The sequence below is a fragment of the Hemitrygon akajei genome, chromosome 30 (genome assembly GCF_048418815.1).
Source record: "Hemitrygon akajei chromosome 30, sHemAka1.3, whole genome shotgun sequence".
In the NCBI taxonomy this organism is placed as follows: domain Eukaryota; kingdom Metazoa; phylum Chordata; class Chondrichthyes; order Myliobatiformes; family Dasyatidae; genus Hemitrygon; species Hemitrygon akajei.
This window is the reverse complement of record NC_133153.1, coordinates 28,965,507-28,992,137: the sequence shown is the minus strand read 5'-3', so window position 1 is coordinate 28,992,137 and position 26,631 is coordinate 28,965,507. Positions and strand designations below refer to the sequence as shown.

General features: G+C 41.1%; 1 protein-coding gene across 2 annotated transcripts in view; it reads left to right on the top strand.

The window, feature by feature from the left end:
* LOC140718912 (NT-3 growth factor receptor-like) overlaps positions 1–26,631 on the top strand; it is an 878,600-nt gene that overhangs the window by 486,304 nt on the left and 365,665 nt on the right. For both annotated transcript variants that reach the window (XM_073033211.1, XM_073033212.1), the window contains exons 9-10: positions 19,045–19,068; positions 22,056–22,126. In XM_073033211.1, coding sequence (XP_072889312.1) covers positions 19,045–19,068; positions 22,056–22,126 — 95 coding nt within the window. The remainder of the gene's footprint in view (positions 1–19,044; positions 19,069–22,055; positions 22,127–26,631) is intronic.

Here is a 26,631-nt window from a genome sequence, read left to right as displayed (position 1 = left end):
TCTCTACATCCACTTTATCTAGGCCTTTCAGTATTCAAAAGATTTCAATGAGTTTCCCCTGAAACCTTTGGACTGGAGAGTCATAGAGATAGAAAGTTACTCTCATACCACTCTGGAATTCAACAATTTTAGATCAATTCAGAATAAAGGTATGAAACTGGGTAGATTAGTAAATCCTTAACTGAATAGATGTCACTTGACAGCTCTTAATGCCAACTTCCATCACTTTGCTAATATTTGAAGCTGACTGACAGGATAACTGAATCAGAGTAATCCTGTTTATTTCACTGAGCATTCCTGGATAACCTTGCACATTTTTGGGTTAGTGCCAGTGTTGTGGCTGTACTGGAGCTTCTTGGCTGGAGGTACAGCTGCTCTTGAAGCCAGGTCTTCAGTAGTATAGCCAGGACAATTGTCTAGACCCTTTACCCTTGATAGAGCCAGTGCTCTCAGCCATTTCTAAACAGCAGATTTTTTTTTGGAATTGGCTGAAGATGGACTTCTGTGATGATGGGAACTTCAGGTGGAAACTGAGATGGATCGTGCAGTTCATTACTTCCTGGCTTCAGCCTTGTATTGGCACTTGTGTGCTGTGTCCTGCCATCGCTAGGCTGGGAGTAATCTTGGAAGCACACTCTCTCATTAACTGTTTAATTGTCCATCACCATTCTCAACTGAATGTGGCAGGATAGCAGAGTACACCCTCAGTGGCCCCTTTATTGGGCACATGTATGTTCATGGTCTCAGGCTGCTGTAGTCCATCAGAGATGCTCTTCTGCATGCTGCTCTAAGCTGTGGTTATTTGAGTTACTGTCGCCTTCCTGTCAACTTGAACCAGTCAGGCCAATCTCCTCTGACACCTCTCATAAACAAGTTGGTGCTGCTCACTGAATGCTATTTTGTTTCTTGCACCATTCTCTGTAAACTCTAGAGACTGTTGTGCATGAAAATCCCAGGAGATCAACAGTTTTTGATGTACTCAAACCACCCTGTTCAAACCACATTTATTCCATGGTCAGAGTGGCTTAAGTCACATTACTTCCCTATTCTGATGTTTGGTCTGAACAACTGAACCTCTTGACCATGTCTGCATGCCTTTATACATTGAGTTCTGCCACATGATTGGATATTTGCATTAACGAGCTGGTGTACCCGTGTACCTAATGAAGAAGCCACTGAGTGTATGATAGCCACTTGATTTATGTTGCGTGTTTACTCTTTTTTCTGCAAGCTAATGAGGAAGATAAATGTAAATTGTTTCTCTCCTGACCCGTAAGTGCTGATGGAACTATGGGCCGAAGATAGCGTGCTGTTTTCAGTCTCATTCCTGGCCCAGAATGTACTCATCATTTCCAATTCTGAACCTGCCCAAAGAGGGTAAAAGAAGGTTATTGGATGAAATAGTTTAGGGAATTGTGTTCATGGAATTCATTGGGTTATCGGAATTAATTTATATTATGTGACCTGACATAATGGCTGATGTTCTTTTGGTTGCTGTTGGCAAGGCTCCAAAGTAGAATGAAATTTGCCCAGAAATGCAGCACTACAGCTTCTATTTCTGCCTCTAGCCCGAGATGCACTGACTCTAAAGGCTCCATTTCCCACAGGGGTTGGATGTTAGCACCATTGTCAGAGGGGGTATTATGCCTGGATAGAATCACACAGGGCTCTCTGAAGAAAAAAGTAATAGTTATTTTATTTGATGTATTTTTATGTTTTACTGTACAACTAAGTTTTGCCAGACAACTTGCACCTATAATATTAAATGAGTTTCCTGTATCCAACACACTGTAGATTCCTTTACCCCTCTGGTCTGATTAAAATTTAAAGATTGCCCACTTCAGATTCATCATTTGGGTATTTTAAGATTTATTCCAAATGCTGCATAGATGATTAATTAGCCGGTGCTATTGCTCAGAATCTTCTATAGCAAGTTATAGAAGAGCTGATTTGGGAATATTTGTTAAATGGTCTGGGAGCCGCCAAGTTATTCAGTATCTTTACTTCTCTCATTTCTTGGAGAGTTCTATAAAATGTTTTTAGCTTTAAGCATTTTAACTTATTGTGGAAAAGATTGTGCCAGAATTGTCCGGTAATGCAGTGCTTCACTTTTAACAAAGAGGAAAGAGGAACAGAAATGGCAGCTAAATGAATTGAGGGGTAGAAGACATCACATGCCAGAGGAAAGGGAGCAAGGTTCAAATATGAGAAGGAGAAAGACTAGCAATTAGTGGCTTGCTCAGTTAAATTTAGAAGGACATACATAGATGTCGAAATAATAATTAATGCTCTATGAAAGGCTGTAAGCTAAATTTGAGTTGAACAGAATAAGAGTCTCTTTGGCATGGATAAGAGAAAATCAGGATGTAGGAAGCAGGAAGATGAAATACAAGAGCATTAATATATTTTGTGCATGTCTCAGGAATCAGTGTTCTCAAATTTACCAATAAGCAATGTAGATGAGAAATAGAGTGGAGTGTATGAAGATTCAAGATTCAGGATTGTTTAATGTTATTCCCAATCTGCAAGTGTAAAGGAGAATGAAATAATTGTTCTGGATTGAATGCAGAACGTAAAAACACACACTAAGATATTGAAAATAATAATAATAAAATAATTAAAAAAATAATAATAAATGCACAATTATAAAAACGCAGTAAATATAAATACATAAGATAGCTTATATACATAGATTGAGTATATAGAGTGACATAAATTGACGCTAGGCACCGGAGTGTCAGTAAGTAAGGTGCCTGGCAGGAAATGATAAAGTCATGGTCATGGCGAGATGTGGTGGGGTGGGTTAATGCTGGAGGTGTTGATCAGCCTTACTGCTGAGGCAAATTAACTGTTTTTGAGTCTGATGGTCCTGGCGTAGATGCTACATAGTCTTCTCCCTGAATGGAGTGGAAGAAGCAGTCCATGAGTAGTGTGTGTGGGATTCTTCAGTATATTCTTGGCCTCTTTAAGTGTATAACTACATTTGTGTCATGCAGTTTAGGTGGCAGTGAAAAGGGGACTATAGCTTTAAGGCTGTGTCTTCAGCAAGCACGGGGTTTTGTGAACAGCTGAGCTTGATCAGTTGCAATTGTCTATAAAGCCTTGCTGAACAAAAGCCTCAGGACTCACACCACCAGGATCAAGAACAGTTATTACCCCTCAGCCATCAGGCTCTTGAACCAAAGGGTAAAACTTAACTTCCCTCATCATTGAAAAGTCCCCACAACCAATGGACTCACTTTCAGGCACTTTTCACCTCATGTTCTCAATACTTATTGCTTATTTTTATTATTATTATTATTATTATTATTATTATTATTATTATTATTATTATTATTATTTCTTCTTTTTGTATTTAAATAGTTGTCTTCTGCACTCTGACTAAACACAGTTGAGTGGTCCTTCCTTAATTTTGTTATGGTTATTATTCTATAGATTTATTGAGTATGTGCACAAGAAAAAGAATCTCAGGGTTGTATATGGTGATGTATATGTACTTGGATAATAAATTTACTTTGAACTCTAAAGGTTTGCTGGAGAAGGCTGGAGAGGTGCTAGAACAAAAGGGAGGTATTGTGCTGAGCTCCTGCTCTGTGAGTTAGTTCACGTCCTCACCCAAAAGTAACAGGGAGAAGCCAGGCAATGCATTGGCAACGAGGATGCAAGCCTGGTCCAGAGAACATGACACTGAGAACTACATAGAAACACCATAAAGGCGCACAATGTCCAAATTGTGAACTTTGATCCAAGCAATAAAGAGATTGTAACTGTAAACAGAGCTGCGCAACACCAGCCAACTGGACACAAACCATACACATCAAGCACGTTGGAAAGAACATGAAGATGGAAAAGCATTTGGTACCTACTTAGAATGCATGGAACTGCTCTTTCATGCCAATAATATTACAGAGGTAATGGGAGGCTATAATAGTGATAATGAAGCCATCTGGGAGGGAGAAAAGGCCATCCTATTGGTAAAAATGAGCTTGGACACTTATATCGCATTAATTGATTTACTAAACTTCACGGCTCACGATATACTTAGTTCAACAAAACTGCTGCAATAATGGAGCTATTTCAATCCAATGCTCTTTAAAACTTTTGCAGGTTTCAAATATTAGCTTTCAATCAAAAACCCAAAGAAGCAATCAGCAATTTAATTGTCATAGCTTTGTTATCTTGGCACGTTTCTGGATGATGCACTGCGACAATAATTCTGTGAGGTATTGCGAAAGGAAGCAGATTCGGGCAAACGTTGAGAATTCTCATTTGAAAAGACTTCCCTATGCTGCAGCCAGGGAAATAGCTCCTAAAGTGTGAGGAAATTCCTTCTGTGCAGCAGGTAAATTGGGATGTGTATGCTGTGGTCTAAAATAACTTGAGCAGGAGTGGTGGTATCATCTTCATCTTGACAAGACCAAAAAAGGATGGTCTTGGTGGAAAACCCATTTTCATTGTCAAGGCAACCATTCAGGTCAATTATCTCCATTCCGATCTGATCATCATTTTAATTGTACCAATGTAGACACGTGGCACGAGTCTTCAAAGACAGAAAATGCACAAGTACAGTATTGCGCATACACCTTATATAGCTACGGTGCCCAAGACCTTTGCACAGTACTGTAGTATATTGTATATTGTGCTGTACTGCCGCTGCAAAAAAAACCCAAATTTCATGGCATATGTGTGATGATAAACCTGATTCTGATATGGGTCTCTATTGTGGACTGAGAGTTGGAAGGGGGCAAGGAGAGGGGAATCGTGGCTGGGAAAGGGCAAAGGAAGAAGGGAGGGAGCGAGAAGCACCAGAAAGACATTCTGTAATGATCCATAAACCATTTTTTTTTTAGAATCAAAGACCTTCCCTGGCATCTCAAGGTTGGGTGTGTCTGCAGCCACGCCACCCTCTGCCCCGGTACTCCTTCTCTGCCACTTATCCCACACCCCTCCCACGGTGCTCCACCCTCACCATTTCCAACATCCTTAGCTCACACCAAACTTGCTCTCTGCTCCACGTTGACAAATACTGTACTGTGCAGAAGTCTTAGGAACCCTAGTATATGTGCCTAAGACTTTTGCACAATACTGTACATATAACGAATAGCCTATAACAATTGACATTTTTTAAGCAAACCCAGAGAGTTGCTATACACACGATTGAGGGGAATAAGGAACTCACTTTAATTGACATTTTTTTCATGGGCAGTGGCCAAAAGACAAACAAGAGTGATCTGAAGACAACCATGAAGATGAATGTCCAAAACAAGGAGATAAACAGTTGTTACTGTAGGCTGTTCTGTCAAGGGAAGAGACACATAGAATGAAAGGTTCATCAAAATGCTAAAAAATGGGCTGCAATGTACTCAGAATCAGATTTATTATCAGTGACATTTTTTGTTTTTTGTGACGGTAGAACAGTGGAATATATATAAAATAGACTATAAATTATAATAAGAAATATAAAAAGTGAAGTACAGAATAAAAGAGGGCAAAAATAGTGAGGTAGTGTATATGGGTTCATGGCCTGTTCAGAAATCTGATGGCAGAGGAGAAGAAGCTGTTCCCTCTGTTGAGTGTCTTCAGACTCCTGTACCTCCTCAATGATGGTAGCAATGAAAAGAGTCCAAGACCTCGATGGGGAAGAAGGAGTTTCTTAATGATGAATGCCTCCATTTGGAGGCATCACCTTTTGAAGATGTCCTCAATGCTGGGGAGGCCAGTGGAGCAGGCTGAGTTTACAACTCTCTGCAGTTTTTTCTGGTCCTGTTCATTGGCCCCTCCTTACCAGATGGCAATGCAATCGGTTAGAATGCTCTCAGCAGTACATCTAGAGTTTTTGGTAACATACCAGATCTCGTCAACCTCCTAATAAAATATAGCCACAGGCATGCCTTCTTTATCATTGCATCTATATGTTGAATCCAGGATAGATATTCAGAGATGTTGACAACCAGGAACTTAAAGCTGCTTACCCTTTCCACTGCTAATCCCTTGATGAAGACTGGTGTGTGTTCCCTAGATGATGGGTGAGATGATGTATATTGTTTATCACAAGTTACAGGAAGTTGAGTTGCCTACTGTCCCCTAGTACCACTGGACAGAGATTAGATGGCTAGCACTGAAAGCTTTAGTGGAATCAAATACTCAGTCTTCATACAGTATGCCCAAATTGGACTCTCCCATGATAACACTCAGGAGCTCCAGCATCATTCCCATACTCAGCCTAATGCTTTGCTCGTTTGGGTTTAAGCCTTCGCAGTGTGAGATGAGAGAGTGGCAATTTCTACTGCAACAGTACCAGGGGAAACAACAGGCATGTTAGAGGAATCTTGCCTGCTGTAGTGCCCTTGCATTATTTGTTGGAAACCTGAATTCTAGGAAAAGATTTTGAGGCAGTGGAGGTTTTGACCAACAACTTGACTGAATAGGATCTATGAGTTGTTCACTTCCAAGGCATTTGATTGCATAGAATTTGAAACTGAGAAACAACTGAAAGGGGCATTGGAGCGCAAATAGGACTAATTGTTGGGCATGAATTGGAACATGACAAGATTGCAATGAGGGAAGCAATCCAGGTAATGCAAGAAAATGGAATTACAGAAGAAATTGTCAAAAACTTTCCATGAAAGAAAATACAGTAAGAAGAATTTTTGATTTCTAATACCTCTCAATTAATAGGCTCCTGACCCAGAGTGGATAACTTCACTCACCCCAACACTGAGCTGACTACAATCGATGGGCTCACTTTGAAGAGCTTTACAACTCAGTTCTCAATACTATTTATTCATTCATTATTATTATTATTATTATTATTATTATTATTACTACTTTGGTTTTTCTTTTTGTATTTGTACAAGTTGCACATTGTTTTTGTTTGTGTTTGTGTATAGTTTTTGATTGATTCTATTGTATTTCTTTGGACTCACTGTGGATGCCTGCAAGAAAATGAATCTTGTGGTAGTATTAGTGATGTGTATGTAAATTGATAATAAATTTACTTTGAATTTGCATTGCACGTTGAACCTTGTTTGTTGCTCCAGATTCTAGCATCTCTTGTGTCTCCATGTGAACATCATAGTTGGGTATTTGGTATGTTGTGGTGTAGAGATTAGTTACCCCATCCCTGGAACACTGAGGGAAAATTTGCAAGGTACACTTTAACCACAGCATCTTTCATCCTGAACGAAGAAAAATTAAGAGATAGAACAAGTACTACACATCTGGAAGAAAATCACAGAACTGTCACCAGGAAACACCAGTAGCTCTTGAGGCTGAGCAGAAAGCCATGACATGGAAGGTTATGAATCACAATGAACTACATAAAAATGAGGGGGAAGACAGATTTGTAAGTAGGCAGAGTGATTAAACTGGGTGAGAGAAAAAAAAACAGCTTGTAGTCTTTTATCCCTGCTGCCTGATTCAAGGTCAGTGCTGAAATGCATGCAGATCACAGAGAGGGTTCCATCATTTCTCCACAGCCATGGGCTGTACTACACTTCTGACTGGTTGCACCAGTGCTCAGTGATGCTCCCTTTCTTATTATATGGAAAATAGAACATTGTAGCTCAGTATGGCCCTTTAGGCCACAATGTTGTGCCTTCTGTTTTCCAGCAGCCATTTGCCGATGTAAGAGTTTTGTAAATGCCCCTAGTGTATCAGCCTCTACCGCCACCCTTAGCAGGGTGTTCCACCAACCCACCACTCTGTGTAAAAAAAAACACACACATGCCTCTGACATCTTTCTCTCTATCACCATAAAAGTATCCCCACTCAGTTTAGCCGTTCTGACCCTGGGAAAATATTCCAAGTGCAACCTCAGCGGGGTTTTATACAGCTGCAACATTAGCTTGTAGCTCCTGAACTCAATCCCCCTGACTAATGAATGACAACACGTTCATTAAGAAGTCATATAAGACTTTAAGACGTAGGAGCAGAGTTGAGCCATTCAGCATTTCAAGTCTGCTGTACCATTCAATCATGGCTGATTTATTATCCCTCTTCACCCCTAACTTGCCTGGTTGTTGGCACGTGGACTAGTGGGCAAGGCATCAGACTAGTAACCTGAAGGTCACGGGTTCGAGCCTCAGCTGAGGCAGCGTGTTTGTGTCCTTGAGTAAGGCACTTAACAACACATTGCTCTGCGACGTCACTGGTGCCAAGCTGCATGGGTCCTAGTGCCCTTCCCTTGGACAACATCGGTGGCGTGGAGAGGGGAAGGCCTGCAGCTTGGGCAACTGCCGGTCTCCCATACAACCCTGCCCAGGCCTGCGCCCTGGAAACTCCAGGCGCAGATCCATGGACTCTCGAGACCGACGGATGCCACCACTTCACCCCTAACTTCTTAACAACCCTATCAACTTGCACAGCATTGTACCCAAAATGCCTCTGTTCCTCTGCACTGCTTAGAATTGTGTCATTAGCCCTGTGTTCTGCGTTCAAATCCAACCTTTTCTGGGTTGAACTCCATCTGCCACTTCTCAACTCAGCTCTGCATCATTGCTGGAGCTCAGTCTCCTACAGCTTTATTTAAAGAATCAAGACAAAGACACGGGTTTCACAGGATCAGGGCCTGTCATCTTTGCAGCTGATTCTAATCAGCAGAACTACTGTTTGGCAATTCAAGTGACAGAAAGCCTAAAGCGTATTTAACTCTACCACTGAACTCTAAATGGTGCTGGAATTCCTCCGCTTGATACCAGGAAATCCACGTCAGAGATTTCTGTGCCAGGCCAGACCCGCCAGAGGAACTGACGCTCCTTTGATTTCAACCGGGTTATTTTAGGGAAATATTCAGAGAAACAGGGGGAAAGCTGGTTACTTAAAAGAAAGATATTTTGTTTTAATAATTGACACATTTTACTTTTTATTATTTCATTCATAGTTCTAGAAGTTTTCAGATATAATTGGTCATCATTGGTATTAGTAGCAACTCCTGCAGATGGTAAATCTCTGTCTCCCTTGATTCCCCAGTCTTTCTACTTCAACTAATGTTAGGAGTGTTCTTTGGGGGAAGGCCCTTCAACAGTTGAAACTCAGCCCATACCGTGCCACCTGATTTCAGGGTGCAGAGATATGCCCTTCACACCTGGCCCAGGTAAGTGTGAGCATAGGCAGCAGCTGGCTTGATAACTACAGGGGTGATTCTGGATAGGGGACCATTTCTACTGGACCAATATCAGAATCAGAATCAAACTTGAAATCACCGGCATAAGTCATGAAATTTGTTATCTTTATGGCAGCAGTAGTGATATACACGATAAATAAATACAGAGAAAAAAACTGAGTTACATTAAGTCTACCTATGTCTATAAAATAGTTAAGTTAAAATAAGTAGTGCAAAAAGAAAGCAGAAATGAAAAAGTACAGTAGTGAGGTGGTGTTCATGGGTTCAGTGTGCATTTAGAAACTGGATGGCAGAGGGAAAGAAGCTGTTTCTGAATCGCTGAGTGTGTGCCTTCAGGCTTTTGTACCTCATTCCTGATGGTAACAGTGTGCAGAGGGCATGTCCTGGGTGATGGGATCCTTAATGATGGACACCGCCTTCCTGAGGCACCACTCCTTGAAAATGTCTTTGATGCACCATCAATAACTCTCACTGAGACGTGAAGGCGAGATATCGGCTTTTATTGACTGGAAGAAAGAACAAGCAGTAGTTGACCACCATACTACATCCTGGAGACTGAGGGCCGGGCTCAGGCCTCAATCGCCTTTATACCGGGGTCTGTGGGAGGAGCCACAGGAGCAGTCAGCAGGGGGCGTGTCCAGACAGGTATATGTAGTTCACCACAGTCTTGGATATTACAGAGGCTAGTATCCTTGAAGGAGCTGACTAATTTTACAGGTTTCTGCAACTTATTTCAGTCTTGTGTAAAAGCCTTCCCATACCAGACAGTGATGCAGCCAGTCAAAATGCTCTCTGCAGTACATCTGTAGAAGTTTCTGAGTGTTTTAGTTGACAAACCAAATCTCCTTAAACTCCTAATGAAATATAGCCGCAGTCTTGCCTTTATCGCTGCATCAATATGTTGTGTCCAGGTTAGGTCCTCAGCGATATTGACACCCAGGAACTTGAAGTTGATCGTTCTCTTCACTTTTGATCCTTCCATGAGGATTGGTTTGTGTTCCCTTGTCTTACCCTTCCTGAAGTCCACAATCAGTTATTTGATCTTGCTGACATCGAGTGCAAGTTTGTTGCTGCGACACCGGTCTGCTAACTGGCATATCTTGCTCCTGTGCGCCCTTTCATTACCATCTGAGATTCTGTCAACAATGGTTGTATCATCAGCAGATTTATAGATGACTTTTGGCCTATGCCTATGGATGCAGAGAGAGTAGAGCAGAGGGCTAAGCACACATCCCTGTGGTGCGTCAGTGTTGATAGTCAGTGAGGTGGAAATGTTATTTTCAATCCACACAGATTGTGGTCTTCTGGTCAGGAAGTCGAGGATCCATTTACAGATGGAGGTACAGAGAACTAGAACCAGGTTCTACAACTTTACGATCAGGACTGCAGGAATGTTGGTGCTAAATGCTGAGTTAGTTGATGAACAGCATGCTGACATAGGTGTTTGTATTGCCCAGGTGATCCAAGGCTTCACGGAGAGCCATTGAGATTACATCTACTGGAGGCCTATTGTGGCAATAAGTAAATTGCAGTCTATCCAGGTCCCTTCTGAGGCAGGAGTTGATTCTAGCCATGACCAACCTCTCAAAGCACTTCATCACCGTAGATGTGAGTGCTACTGGATGATAGTGACCTACTCTTGGGCACTGAAGTAGTTGTTGCCCTTCTGTAGCAGGTGGGCTCTTCCAACTGTAGCAGTGAGAGATGCAAAGTATCTTTGAATATCCCTGCCAGTTGGTTGGCACAGGTTTTCAGAGCCTTACCAGGTGTTCCATCGGGCCCTGCCACCTTGGGAGGGTTCACCCTCTTGAAAGACAGCCTGACATCAGCCTCCGAGACAGAGATCAGGGGGTCATCATACGCTGCAAGGATCATCGTATCTGTGGCTTTATTCTCAAAGCCAGCATGAAAGGTGTTGAGCTTGTCTGGTAGTGAAACATCGCTGCCATTCATGATGTTGGGTTTTACTTAGAATATATTTATTGTCTTCATGTGTAAAATACTTGCTGACCAGCTACTGCTACGATCTAATGCTTTTCTAATATAAAAACTGGATTCATACCTTCGCTAAGAATGTCAATTCTAATTGATTGCATTCTAGGAATAAAATATCTTCTTAATTCCAACTGCCCCAAGCAGAGGGGTCCTACATATAACTCTTTACAGGACACAGCACCACACACAAATCAGAGACCAAGCGGGTTCTTTGTAATGCAATTAGATGATTCTTCTCTGTCTGTCGTCTTCCTCGTGTGCACAGTAGCATAATGGTCAGCATAACATTTTCCAACAGAGATTGGTATTCTATTCCCGGTATTGTCTACAAGCAGGTTGCCTGTTCTCCCCATGACCGCGAGGGTTTGCTCCTGCTGTTCCGGTTTCCTCCCATATTCCAAAGACATACAGGTTAGGGTTAGTGCTATGTTGGCACAAAAAAGACATGGCGAAACTTACGGGCTGCCCTCTGTACATACCTGGACTGTGTTGGTCGTTCCCACAAACAACACATTTCACTGTGTGTTTCAAAGTAATTGTGACAAATAATACTTATCTTTAAATATTTAATAATTTCTGTTGCATTTGTATTAATAAATTAAAAATATCCACTGAGTAGGGATGGTAGGAGGAGAGTCCCAATAGTTTCTGTCCAAAATATTCACGATTCCATTCTCCCCACAGATGTTGCTCGATTTATTGAGTTTCTCCAGCCAATAGTTTGTTACTGCACAGGGCTTGTCCTCTGTTGTATGCATTAAGTTATGTACTGTACAAACCTGAGTGTTGAAGACAACCTCAGAAGTTCGGTTGACTGATTTCTATGGAAGCAAAGTCTCATAGCAGATGTTGTGTCTTACTGTACAACACATTTGTGCATAAGATGGAGTGTGATTTTGTATTCCACTTCTTTTTACTGCTCTGCTGACCTTCCTTGCTTACTTGCATCTGTGCAGCAGGAATATTTTATTCTTTGACAATCCAGCAGCCAGGGTTATTGTCTCCTGTCCTGACTGTTGAGAAGCATCAGTGTGACTCTTTGACCTCTGGAGGAAGGTTTCTTACATTACAGAGGAATAGGAAAGGAAATGATATTGAGCCATAGGAAAGAGGATAGGCATGGAAGTTGAAGTGTGGGCTAAGGTAGCAGGAATCCAAGAGAAGTGAAGGGCGTTACTGGTGGAAACTTACTCTAGGGTCCAAGGCAGCAGAATGCTCTGTTTGAAATGGTGTCAGGGGTGACTCTTGCAATTGGTAAACTTCTCTCTCCCTGAACTTACCAGTCTTTCCACTTCGAGCAATGTTGTTAGAGTTCTTAGGGGGAAGGCCCTTCAGTTTATCATATGAGACCCCCTCCATACCTTGCAACATCATTTCAGAAGATATACAAGTCAAAGTTCATTATTATCAAAGTATGTATGCAGTATACAACTCTGAGATTCGTCTTCCATGAAGGCATTGGGGTGAGGACTGTTTAGACAATAATTTGTAATCAGATTGACTGTAATTTCCTGCTCCTAACTTGTATGCTTTTATGTGTTACTAAATAAACAACACCATACCAAGATCAAAGTAGTTGCAGAAGCAGGGAGGTACAAAGAGGATAGTCCAAGGCTATTGAAGTTCAAGTGCAGTTGTACACCAACTGTTAATGAGAAAGGACAAGGGAGATGAATTAGAAGGATAAGGAATATATATAGGGCCAGCAGAACCTGGAACTAGTAGCCAATCTGCAGGATGAGAGAGAGCCATTTGGCTGAGTGGTGTCTTCTGGCTGTGACAAGAACAAGAATAAGGGAAATCTAGTCAAGTACTCACAGCACTAAGCATTATGTTCTGTCTGATGTCCAAAGCTCCTGTCTTGATGAGATGAAGTTCAATCTATTAGCTAATAAAAATGCTTCCATCCTAATTCATTTGATCTGAATTTTGTTAATCGTCACAGCTGTGCTGTTCACTCCAGGATAAGAATCAGACTCATTGTAATTCAGAATCTGGATGTTTGGTTTTCATTCTCTGAAAGATTTAATTCACCTTTCCACCCCTGAGATCTGCGCTGCAGGTGCTGATTTTGTATAGGTTTTGTATCTTTTCTGGTAAAGCAGCCCAAGCCAGCTGGAAAGATAAAACACAAGGGTAGTTGAAAAGTAAATATAAGTTATAAAATATTGCAGCTACCATCCAGGTCAGTTGGAATCGAGGAAGACAGCTGTATCATCGGCTCAAAAGGCTGCTGAGAGGTCTAACCAATGCCATCTATATATTCCTGAGAATTAGAATACTTTAAAAGATTCCAATTACCTTTTAAACACTGCTTTGGAGTCTTAATCTTCTGCACTTTCAGGCAATATGAAGCATTGCAGAATTTCCTCATGCTGTGATTACCTGCAAAAAGGCTTGTTCCGCACAAATCCCAGGCTTTCATTGTAGGGTCAAGGTGGCATTAGGCCAACTATAGGACAGGGAGTTCAGTGGAAGAAGGTCGTAGACAATCTCTATGGCTAGCTCAGCTGGTTAAAAGCTAATATGGTGAAATGAGGTTGGGCTACAGTGCCTGAGGCCTGTTCACCCTGTCAAATCAGCCATTGCTGACACATCTGCCTTCATTAATACACCAATCCACACAAACATACCCACCCTCACCAACAAACATCACCCACCCTTTCCAATGCTTCCTCCCCTACTAATGTGCCCACCCTCCAATGCACTCACCTCACCAAATCATTGCACCCATTCTTATCATTGCACGTGTAGTAACAAACACTCAGCCAATTCATTAGTTCTCATTGATCTTTCTGTGAAAAGGTCAGAAACAATTCTTGAAAGGTAGTAATTTTTAGAAATGTGCTCAGTATGATATCAACACAAATAGATCATGGATCAGATCTCTGTTTAAGACCATAAGACCATAAGATATAGGAGCAAAGTTAGGCCATTTTACCCATTAAGTCTGATCTACCATTTCCTCATAGCTGATCCTTTTCCCCCTCTCAGTCCCAATCTCCTTCTCCCTGTATCCCTTCATGCCCTGAGAAATCAACAATCTATCAACTTCTTCCTTAAATATACCCAACGATTCGGCCTGCATATCTGCCTGTGGCAACAAGCACAGATTCATCACTCTCTGGAAATTCATTCTAATAGAATGCCCCTCTATTCTGAGGCTGTGTCCTCTGGCCTTGGACTCCCCCACCAAAGGAAGCATCCTCTCTGCATCCACTCTATCAAGACTTTTCACCATTTGATCAGTTTCAAACTTCCGGGCCATCTTCAGCATCTTTGGGACGTGATAATGGCAATGTCTATCAAAGTTAAAAGAGAAGTAAAAATTCTCTTAAAGTTAATTACCTGCACAATATTTAAGTGCTGGGGAATAAGATTATATAAGATTAGAAGAAGAGGTTAATGAGAAAACTAAAATCCAAGAGAGGTTTTGAAGGACGCTCTCTCCTGTCACAGGTGCTGCATTAACATTTGGCTTAGCAGGGCAGTTTTCTTGGCTCTGAAGATAGGAATAATGTAAACAACAGGAGTTATTGTTCAGCAATAGTTGTAGGAACAATAGGATAGCAACAGTAGGAATGGTTTTAATGCACATTTTATTAACATGGTTTAATATTCCTGCATTAATTCCTAGTAAAGAGATGTGTGTTCTGGATAAAATCCTGCAAATGTGCCTGATAATGGAGCTGAATTCATCAATGAGTTCAGAAACATGATTGAGGCTGTCAATATAATTCTCACAAATAAAGTAGTTGAAAATCACATTGGCAATGATTATTGTGAAAGGAATTACACTGGGATTAATGGTGTTGTACATGAAGTTTTGGTTGTTGAACAAGAATGTAAATTGACAAGTGTTCTAGCATGTGCAACCTTCCTGTGGAAGGTTGTAAGGAAGCTTTTTTAGGCAAGTCCTGGACAAGATTCCAATTACTTTTTCTTTGTGATTGTGCTCCTGTTCCAGAAGAGTTGACAATTAATGTCATTTTTTAAAACTCTTCTGAAATGCTTTTTGTGTAACAAGAAAGGCTGGGGTATTAACAAAATCCATAAAGCCCTGAGGCATTACTTTGGGCCAAGTGAAGAAGACTTCATTTCAGGAGATTGACTCTTTCTGGTGAGATAGGTCACTGTGGTAAGAAAATACTTGTCAAATATGGCAATTAAACTGAAACTAAAGCAGAAAATGCGGGAAATAGTGTACATGACAGGGATCGCCAGTGTAAAGAGAAACAGTTGAAGACCTTTCATCAGAACTTGGAAGAGTTTCAGAAATGATGCATGAAAAGGGAGAAATGGCAGAGAGGAGGAGAGATGTAAAATATAAATGGTTGGTGAGAAAGGTAGAGGCAAGGGAGAATGACAAAATCTCTATCTGATAGAAGTATCCCAGTTCTGAAGAAAACCTCTGAACTTGAAACCTTAAAACTGTTTTCCCTTTCCATAGAGGCTGCCTGACCTGTTTTGTCATTGCTTCAGATTTTCAGCATAACTTGCCCTTAAAATAAAGCAGGTTAGCTTTCAGGTTAACGCTGTGGCTCGATTTAGAGATAAATGCTCCCAATTCCCCTGTTAAATTTTACTCAATCACTACCAAAGATGGAAGAGACTGAACTTTGAGGAAGTGCAGTTAGTCAGTTGAATGAGACATGTACTCGGATTACTCCAGTCGTTAGATGTGAAATGCTGGGCTGAGGTACTTCAGTGGGAAAAGCCCCCAAGCAGGGCAAATTTTCAGGCTAAACAAAATATTAAGAAAATAAAATATGGATACTAACATTCTAGTCCTTGGGCAATGAAAGGAGATTGAAGCTGGTTAAAGGATGCAATGCTTCACCTGCTAACCTTGCTGCTGGGTATTCTGCTGCTGTTGCTTTCAAGGTGTTTCTTATGGCTGGTGATGGGCAGCGTTGTCCATCAACATAGAAAAGGTTGTCAGAAATATCCAAGTTGCTTCACTGAATAAATAAAGGCGTACATTTGGGAAATAACTTCAACGCAATCACATAAAGGAGATCACCAAACAGAATTATTGTCATTGGCATTTTTTTTTTATATCTAGGCGGTCCTGGCATGCCAGCATTTAGTCTTTGTCACTTGAGAAGTTGGCAGTAATCTGTCTCCTTGACCTGCCGCAATCTTTCAGGTGAAGCGGCTCCCTCAATGATGTTGGGTGGGGAGTTTCAGATTCTCGTCCCAGAGGCAATGATATATTTGCCAGTCAAGATGGTACAAGACTTGGAAGGGAGCCTGAAGTTGTAGATGTTCCTGTGACTGTTGATTTTGTCTTCCTTAGTGGAGGTCACAGATTGTGAAGGTGGTCTTAGTGTAGCCTGGGATAGGTAAATGATTTTTTTTTAACTTAGTGTAAATTATTTCAATCCATTTTGAACAGAATTAAATATCTCTGATCGTCACTGACATTTTAAATTTGGTCAAAGACATTAGACAGTGGTAAGATGTCAAAGTCCCATCTGGAGGAACATTGCTGTCTGTAAGGAGTTAGTATGTTCTCCCAGTGACCGCATGGGTTTTTTTTGGATTCTCCAGTTTCCTCCCTCCGTCCAGAGATGTACTGGTTGATAGGTTCATTGGTCATTATAAATCGTTCCATGATTAGGCTCGAGTTAAATGGGGGTTGCTGGGTGGCACATCTTGAAGAGCTGGAAGTGCCTTTTCCATGCTATATAAGTAAATAAAGAAACATAGTCCATGGGCAGGGCCTCAGGATCTGTCACTGTGGCCTTGTTGTCACTTGTGGCCATTCTGTCTCCTGTAGCAGCCAAACCCAGAGGAACCAGAGGGCTGGACACATCCGGGAGTATATATTACAGCCTCTGTGGTACTGGGAGAGGAGCGAATGAACATCTAAGGTGGTCAGTAAGGTGTCATTCAAAGATTACGTAGATGTTTATTCGAGGACACTGGACAAGATGTGTGACAGAAAATTGATGACTGATTAACTTTGCTGATGAGAGATAAATGTTGAAATGAAAGGGAATGTCGAAAATTGGAAATGTGGGTTCAAACAATCAAATGTCAGACTGGTTTAGTAAAGGGAAAATGAGTTTAATGAAGCCATGAGACCCTGGAAAAGAATTGTGTCGCATGGCAGTGCTTTAAATGACGTAAGGAATAGAATCCTTAAATATTTTGAAATTCATTGGTGTTGTGTTATTATTGTTCTAAACTTTAAAATAATGAAAATCTTCTGAAGTATGGATACAATCAAAGATTTCCAATTTTAAAATATAATACAAAACACACAATACAAATTAATTTCAAAATTTTGAAGAATTCCACTTTTTGTACAGTTTAAAGTGTTGCAGTGAGACATTTCCTTTCCGGGAACTCATTATTTATTTAGTATTAATTAAGCGGTGGAGATGTATTTCAATTGAGGCTTTGATATGTTCTTATAAGCGAGCACATTCAGGGGTTGGTTTATTGAGGATTCTCAGAGGAATCACCAAATTCAGGAACAGTTAATACCCTAAAACAATCGTGCTCCCGAACTAATAAGGACAACTTCACTCTGAACTGATTCTACGAACTTCAGACTCACTTTCATGGACTCTACAGCTCATGTTCCCAATATTATTAACATTTTTAATTTGTAAAATATGTCTGCTTTTGCACATTGGTTGTTTGTCAGTTTTTTGTTTATACATAGCTCTTTTGTCATAAAGTCTATTGTATTTATTTTCCTATAAATTCTTGCAAGAAAATGAATCTCAAGCTAAGTACATGGTAACTTTGATAATAAGTTTACTTTGAGTTATGGTGTTTTTTTTTTTTTGCAACATTATATAAGGTTGTGCTTGGTCCAGTCCACTGCTTTACTCAACCCAACACTTTTGCCTCAGATATATTTTCAATTTGCAGCTCCGTGTCCAATTTTCCTTGGAATTTGTCTCATCAGTGAGAACTGGCTCTGCCTCAGGTTCTACATCATAGCCCTGAGTGCTCCCATGGCTTTTTGAGCATTGTTGATGATTGGATTCAATCAAGTAAAATTTTAAACAATAATGAAGTTATGTAAAACACATAAATTAATACAACAAAGGTTAAAATAAAATTTTAAAAAATAAACAAAGCAAGTACTTTCATTCACATTGTGATCAAGTTCAAAGTTAAAAGTAAACTTACTATCAAAGTACTTATTTACCACTATATGACCCCGATGAATTTCATTTCTTTACAGGCATTCGCAGTAGAAATGAAGAATCAAATAGAATCAATGAAACACGACACACAAAGAAAGACTGGCAATCAATCAGAATCAGGTTTAATATCACCAGCATGTGTCATGAAATTTGTTAATTTATCAGCAGCAATACAATGCAATACATGATAATATAGAAAAAAGATAGGTAAATCAATTACAGGAAGTATGTATATGTGTATATTAAAGAGTTAAATTAAAAATAGTGCAAAAATCGAAATAATAAAAAATCAACATGCAAAGGAAGACAAATTGAGCAAATGGAAAAATAAATAAGTAAATAAATCACACTGAGAACACGAGTTGTAGAGTCTTCAGTGATTTAATTCAAATGAATGAGGCTGTGCAACATGGATGAGATAAGTTGGGGAGGGGGGCAGATGCAAAGTGATGAAGTGCGAGGTCAGGTGAACTAGTATCTCCTCTCCAGCTTGTGCCTGCCTTCTCTTTGCCTAAATATCAGTCTGTTCCAGCCCCACTGCCATGGAGACAATCTATCACCATGGTCTAAACGGCAGAATCTCCAACAGTGCAGCGTTCACTCTGTCCTGCACGTGACATAATCTCTGCTCTTGAGCACGCTTTCAAATCGAGCCCTCAATCAGTTGCAGCTTCCATTGTGTCAATCCAACAACTGAATTCTTCAGCTTGCTTGTGAAAACTAATGGTTTTCCTTTTTTCTTTGTTTCCTCTACAGAAATTCTGGAGAATCCCTTTTATAGTGAGTACCATTTTGTCACTCAGCATGTTTGTACTTGGTGTTTGCTTAGAAGGGTACTGATGTTAATAGGGGCATGCTCCAGTGAAGTTACTTTCTGCGTTGTCCTGTGTTCCAAGGCACAAGGTCACAGTATAAAAGCATGACATGGAGAGAGCGATTTTTATCAGGTGCAATTGTGCTCTGGGGTCACAGAAGCTTGCGGCTGCATTCTGCTTTATATTGAACAATATTGCAAAGTCTGTTCTTGACTGCATATTCTTTTGATAAGTTATCTTTTGTAATAATTGATCATGAAAATGAAGGATGGGTATAGTGAAGGACAAAATGATGCTTTTGACCATATTGGCTTATGGATTTGCCAACTTTATTTCTTCTTCAGGCTCACACAATAGCAATGTTTAAGAAGGATTTAGACAGGAACATGACCAGGCAGGGAATGAAGAGACATAGACCCATTAGATGAAGGAACAGAATTAGGCCACTGGACCCCATAAAGTCTCCTCCATCATTCCATCATAACTGATTTATTATCCCTCTTAACCCCATTCTCCTGCCTTCTCCCTGTAACCTTCGACATCTTTACTAATCAAGAAGCTATCAACCTCTGCAATATATAGACTCAATGACTTGGCCTCCACGGCCGTCTGTAGCAATGAAATCCACAGATTCATCACCCGCTGGCTCAAGAAATTTCTCGTCATCTCTGTTCCAAAGGGAAGTTCTTCTATTCTGGGACTGTGCCATGCTGATCCAAAACTCCCCCCTATAGGAAAGATCCTCTCCATGGCAACGCTACCTATCAATATTCAATAGGTCTCAATGAAATCCGCCCACCCCATCCTTCTAAACTCCAGCATGTAAAGGCCCTGAACCATCAAATCCTACTTGTACGTTAGCCCTTTCATTTCTGAGTGAGACATTGAGACAGAGAGGAGGGGAGATTTCCTTTGATTCTGGATAAACCTCATGAACCTCTTCAATGCCAGCACATCCTTTTTTAGATAAGCGGCTCAAAATTGTTCACAGTACTCAGACAGCGGACTGACCAATGCCTTATAAAGCCTCAACATTACATCCTTGATTTTATATGTTAGTCTTCTGGACATTGACCACGTTCTGGCATATTGGCATCATAGTCAGCATAAACACAATGCGACAAAGGGCCTGTTCCTATCCTGCCCTGTGGAATGTAATGAGCTACAGTTCTATGCCAAAGTCTTAGGCACATGTATATGGCTGGGAGCCCGGAATTTCGCACAGTACGTGTATTGCACTGCCGCAAAAAGAACAATTTCCCCGATTCTGATATGGGTCTGTGTTGTGGACTGGGAGTGGGAAGGGGGCGATCGTGGTTGGGAAAAGGGGGAGGGAGATGGGAGAGAGTCAGAAGCACCAAAGAGACATTCTGGAATGACATTCCAATTGTTTGGAATCAAATGACCCTGCTGAGTGTGTCTGCACCTGCGGCACCAAACACCCCTCCTCCACAGCACACCTTCTCTGCCACCTGTTCCACACCCTCACCATTCACAGCAGCCTTTGCTCCCGCCAGATTTACAAACTTGTTCTCTCCTCCACATTAACAAATACGGTACTGTGCAAAAGTCTAAGGCACCCTAGCTATATACATGTGCCTAAGAATTTTGCACAGTACTGTACATTTACTTGATCCTTTACTCAAGGGAACTACTTTGTTTTCACATCACATAACTCCCCCCATTAACAAGCAAATTGGTCTTTGGGCAATGAGGAAGAATAGGCCACAGGCATAGGGTGAGGTATACTGTATATTCGAATAGACTTACTACAGGTTGGCACAAAATCTTTGGCGGTGCGTTTTAAAATATCTTTGAGCTAGCTATCACTTTGTGGAGAGTGACAAGGAAGAAACAGGTCCGCAAAATGCAAATTATGACATGGTGAAATATGTTGTGTTCAGCAGTACTCATGAGGGCATTTGCACTGGTGAACTCAATGTGCACTGGCAATTCAGGTGTAACACCATGTTTAATCTGTGTTCCAACTAACATGGGAGTTTATAAGTGAGCAATGAAGAGAGATTTTTCATTCGCATAAAACCACCGGAGTATCTGAGATGGAGATGCCTGATGGTTCCCTAACTTGGTCGGTAATCCTTCCTGGAAGAGACCTGCTCATGCCAAGTGAGGCAACAATTTCTTGATAAATGGTTGAGAAGTCAAGTTGGATCACTTTGGCAATATCTAACTACGTGCCTGATTAGTTGTCAAGAATCACTTAATTACATTGAAAAGCTTCATCTTAAAATTTCTGCCCCACATGGCCCAACGTAATAGCAAGCTTCCTGGGGAACGGCTCTCAGTATATAAATAGCTCCTGTCAGAGCTATTTATCAATGCTTCCAATTATAGAGTCATAGAACATTAGAGCAGAGAAACAGGCTCTATGGCTCATCATTAAACCATCAATCTGCCCCCAGCCCATACCCCTCTCCTCCACATACCTATCCAAATTTCTCATAAATGTTGAAATCAACCCCGTATCCACAACTTGCGCTGGCAGCTTCTTCCACACTCTCAATGAAGAAACTCCCCCCTCACGTTCCCCGTAAACATTTCACCTTTCACTCCTAACCCGTGACCTCTAGTTGTTGTTTCACCCAACCTTAGTGAAAAAAAAGCCTGCTTGCATTAACCCTGTCTATACTCTGCCTAATTCTGTACATCAAATCTCCCCTCAACCTTCTATGTTATAATCAGTAATTCTACAGATCTCTGCATGAATTATATACTTGAACACTGTCCAGCCTTTGGGTTTGAAGAGAAACCACTTAGAAACCGAACCTGTGCTAATAGTTCAGTGTCTTTAGTTGGCCTCTCTGTGTAACTGCAGAACCAATTAGACAGGGTAATAGAGGAGACTTTGTTCCAAACTGCATTGGGGTTTCTTTTCTGGACATTTTTTTCTGTGTATGGACACAATGGTAACCCCTCGATCTTTTCTTTCAGTTCCATCATATGAAGTGACAACAGGACCTCCCGTCAGTGTAACCCATAGGCCCGAGGGAGATACTTTTGGTGTAAGTACCTGTTTGAGTGAAATTGCAAAGCTGTTGTTTATCTGCAGAGCGAAACATTCATTAATTATTTTTCAGAGCCAAGGCAGGATATTTTCAAATGCACCCCTCCTAATATTCAGGGAGAAAATTTCTGAAGCCATTTATTTATCATGCACGCTATTCTTTAGCTTTGAAGTTTCAGGTAGGAACTGCTAGTTGAAGACTGTTGACGAAACAATACTGATGTAGAATCATGTTAACATCCCCAGGAGTCCACCAATCAATCAATATGATGAGTTAGAAAGAGCACATTGTCAATGAACTTGAAGATTATAGCCTGCAAAAAAAAAATGAGGTAACTCAAACAAAACAAAGGCCGGAAAATTAAACTACAATTGTTTGCACAGACCTATTTCACCCAATCTCCAGATAATTTTGTTTTTATTAAAGAATGGCTTGATTTGTCACAAATTGATTGAAATATCCAAACATACAATGATAGCTGGTGCTGTAAAGTGTTGCACTGACCACTACGCTACCATATCAGCCCTAATGGTATGTTATTTATCCAGAGTTTTAAATAAATTATCAGCCATTTTTTTCAGCAACATCTATCCAATATAAGAAGCAGAGGACATACTGTAAATCCATGTAGACTGTTGTCAGTGTAGAGGTGAGCTTCAATGAGAGAGAATTGCTGAAATCAGGTCTCTCAAGCTAAATAATTGTAAATGCTGGCGCTAATCTTCAAATTGTCTGGATTTTCCTTTGGGAACACTTGTGTTTTGAGCACAAGATAAACATTGCCAAAAAGAACACAGACTGAAGATCAGTTTTGTCAGATTTCTTCTCAATTTGCCTCTGGAAACATCATGATGATTTTGGGTAGTTGTGTGTCAGTTAGTTTAACTTCACTCTGAGTGGCCCATGCTGAATACTTTGATGTAGTACTCAACCCAACATTTCAACTATGCCCTTGTCTCCCCACTTGCTGCCTGAACTACTGAGTTCCTCTCCCAGTTTGGTATTGCTCAGGATTCCAGCATCTGGAGTCTTTTGTAAAACAAATTGTTCAGCTATTTTCGGTGTCCTGAGCCATTCAGTTAAAGTGAGTATTCAGGACTGCTGGTTTCTTCAGCTGAAGGAAGCCAATGCTGAGGTTATAACCTTGTTATGTGGTTCTAAAGCAGGGGTTCCCAACCTTTTTTTATGCCATGGACCCCTACCATTAACTAAGAGGTCTGTAGACCCCAGGTTAGGACTCCTGTCTTAGCGTAACACATAAAATGCTGGAGGAACTTGGCAGATCAGGAAGTATCTATGGAGAGGAAAAAAACAGTCGATGTTTTGGGCTGAGACACATCAAAACAGAGAAATCAAATTTCTTCTCCCTTCTTCCCCCTCTATTTCAGTCCTGCTGAAGGGTCTCAGCCTGAAACTCAACTGCTTATTCCTCTCCATAGCTGCTGCCTCACCTGCTGAGTTCCTCCAGCATTTTGTGGTGTGGCGCATTGGATTTCCAGCACCTGCAGAATCTCTTGTGTTTATGGTGCAGTGTTAGCTCCTTTCAATATTTCTGATATTATCCCCACTGCTGCCGTGAACTGTTAAGGTCTCTCCTCACTCCCCTCTGAGAATTGAGGGAGTGTCCATCTTCTGGTGAGCATGTGGACCTTTAATGGTACTGAACTAGTGTGTGCACAATTATCCAGAACATTATGCAAAACCTTTTCTTGGATAATAGTTAACAGCCCAACTGAGAATATGACCTTCCCTCTTACTGCATATTCATACTGATTTTAGATCATAAGACATAGCAGAGAATTAGGACATTCAGCCCATTGAGTCTTCATCATCCATCATGGCTGATTTATTAACCCCCCTCAATCCCATTCTCTTGCCTTTGACACCCTTACTACTGACAAAGCTATCCACCTCCACTTTAAATATACCAATGACTTGGGCTCCACAGCTGTCCGTGGCAATGAATTCCACAGATTCACCACCATCTGGCTGAAAGAATTCCTCCTCATCTTTACTCCAAAGGGACATCCTCTTATTCTGAGGCTGTGCCCTGTGGTCCTAGACTGCCCCGCTATAGGGATCATCCTCTTCACAATTTGTTCAGCTCCTGCCTCTCTCTTTGATGTAAAATGTGCTTTTTCTCAGCCTTCATTCTTGCTCTCTCATCTATTTCTTACTCAGTGTTTCTCCCTCCTCTTTTGGACAGTCAGTGACTCATCCTAGGTCAACTTGGACTTTTGCCTTCAGAGTACTTAATTGCTTTGTGTTTTTTTTCCCTATATTCTTGGCCATGTAGTTCTTTCAGTCCCCTTGGTAATTACAGGACTAAAAAGAGATATTTGCATTGTTGCCCAGGTAACGTCAATGAAGTAACGACACAATATGATGATCTGAGATGTTTTCTTCCCCCCACCGACCCCTCCCCCAAAATAAATCCAGTTTTAATGACTGCAGAACAGTAAGACCCATTCCCTGAACAGATTGGCATCCTTTGATATTATCATCTTGTGCCCTGAGGTTTTGCTTGCTATTGAGTTTTCATCTGTCTGCCAGAAGGAGCCAGTACAGATGGAAAGATTTGCCGTTGTAATATCAAACTGCAGTAATTTCACAAAAATGACCTACAGGGAGAGGCAGCTAATGAATCTAACAGTACTAGATTTGTCCCAGGAGACAGCAGTGTCGTTGACATTTCACTGTAATTCTAATATAATATTTGTGCTCCTCGCCCTCTTTCCCTTCTGCCACCAAGCACCCTTGATTAATAGAGGGATGTGTGCAAGATGTTATGTCACAGCTCTGCTGCATACTCGAGTATGAGTTGATATCCTGTGAGTTCTATATTTTCTGTGTCTCGTCTGTGACCTTTGCTTTCAGCTGTCCTCTCTTGCCAACCTGCCTGTTATGTTTCCCTGCGCAGCTCACTAACCCGAAGAGCATTTATACCTGTGATTTTCCACGTTACGCCAGCCTGTTTCCAAAACCACCTGCCCCGTCCTCCCCCCCCCCACGCCACTCCACTTCATTGTTAAACCTCGTTTACCTTGGCTGCCATCTGCTCTTTATTTAAATCTCTACATTAAGCATCTGTCACCTTAATACTTGTGCCATTACCTCAAAATTAAAACTGTTTCTTTTCAGTTGAATGTTGCATACCCTGACAGTCATACAGCATTAGCAGAGCATGGATTAAGACTCTGTTCGTGCTGTGGGCTGGAGTGGTGAGGGGGGTGCCGTAATGCAGTGTCTTAAATTTCAAGAACAGTGGGATAGTTCGCACTCCATGCCTTTTATAACATAATACACAGTAATGTAGAGGTCATACTTTAAAATCTTACCACTGCACCTTGTGAAAATGCAACACAGCTGGTGTTTAGTGGAATGGCACTAGGCAGAAAATCTACATGACAAAAACCTGTTATTGATAAAATCCAACTACTTCACTGAAATACATCAGGGAACTGGAAACTGCGAGTACTCATGGAATCAAAGAAAATGTACAGTGGCTTCTTTGCAGGCACCTCCTGTATCTAATAAATTGGCCCCTGAGTGTATGTTCATGGTCTTCTGCTGCTGTAGCCGGTCCACTTCAGGGCTTGATGTGTTGTGTGTTAAGGATGGTTTTCTACAAGCCACTGTTATAACACATGGTTATTTAAATTCCTGTCACCTTCCCGTCAGCTTGAACCAGCCTGGCTGTACTCGTCTGACCTCTCACATTAACAACACACACAAAATGCCTGAGGGTCTCGGCAGGCCAGGCAGCGTCAATGGGAAACCGTAAGCAGTCATCATTTCGGGCCGAGACCCTTCATCAGGACTGCTTCTCTCATTGTGGAGATTTCAAACAAGTCGGTTTGAAGAAGTCTTTGAACAATGACCACCAACATATCACCTGTGGAACCAGAGGAGCTAACACAGTTGACCACTGTTACACCACCATCAAGTACTCTTCCCATGCCCACACTCTGGAAAGTTTGATCAGCTGGTTGTATTTCTATACCCAGCATATAGGTAGGAATTAAAGACCACAGCGTCAGTGGTGAGGACTAAGAAGATATATAGTCAAGGGAGACAAATGAGCACTTACAGGACTGCTTTGAATCGATGTGGTGGACAATATTCAGGGACTCATCTCCTTTCTGAATGAATATACAACCTTTGTATTCGACTTCATCAAGAACTATGTGGATGAGTACATGCCTTTGAGATCATATCAGACCTATTCAAGCCAAAAGCCATGGATGACCAGGAGAATTATTGTCTACTGAGGGCTAGATCTGTGGAATTCAAGACCAATAATCCAGAAATATACAAAAAGTCCAAATTCAACCTATAGAGGGCTATTTTAAGAGTGAAGAAACAATTCTGATTGAAGTCATGGATGATATCAGATGCACATCAGCTCTGGCAGCATTTGCTTCCTACGAGGTGAAATTTAACATCATGAATGGCCGTGACGATTCATTCCCAGGTGAGCTAAATGCCTTTTATGCACGCTG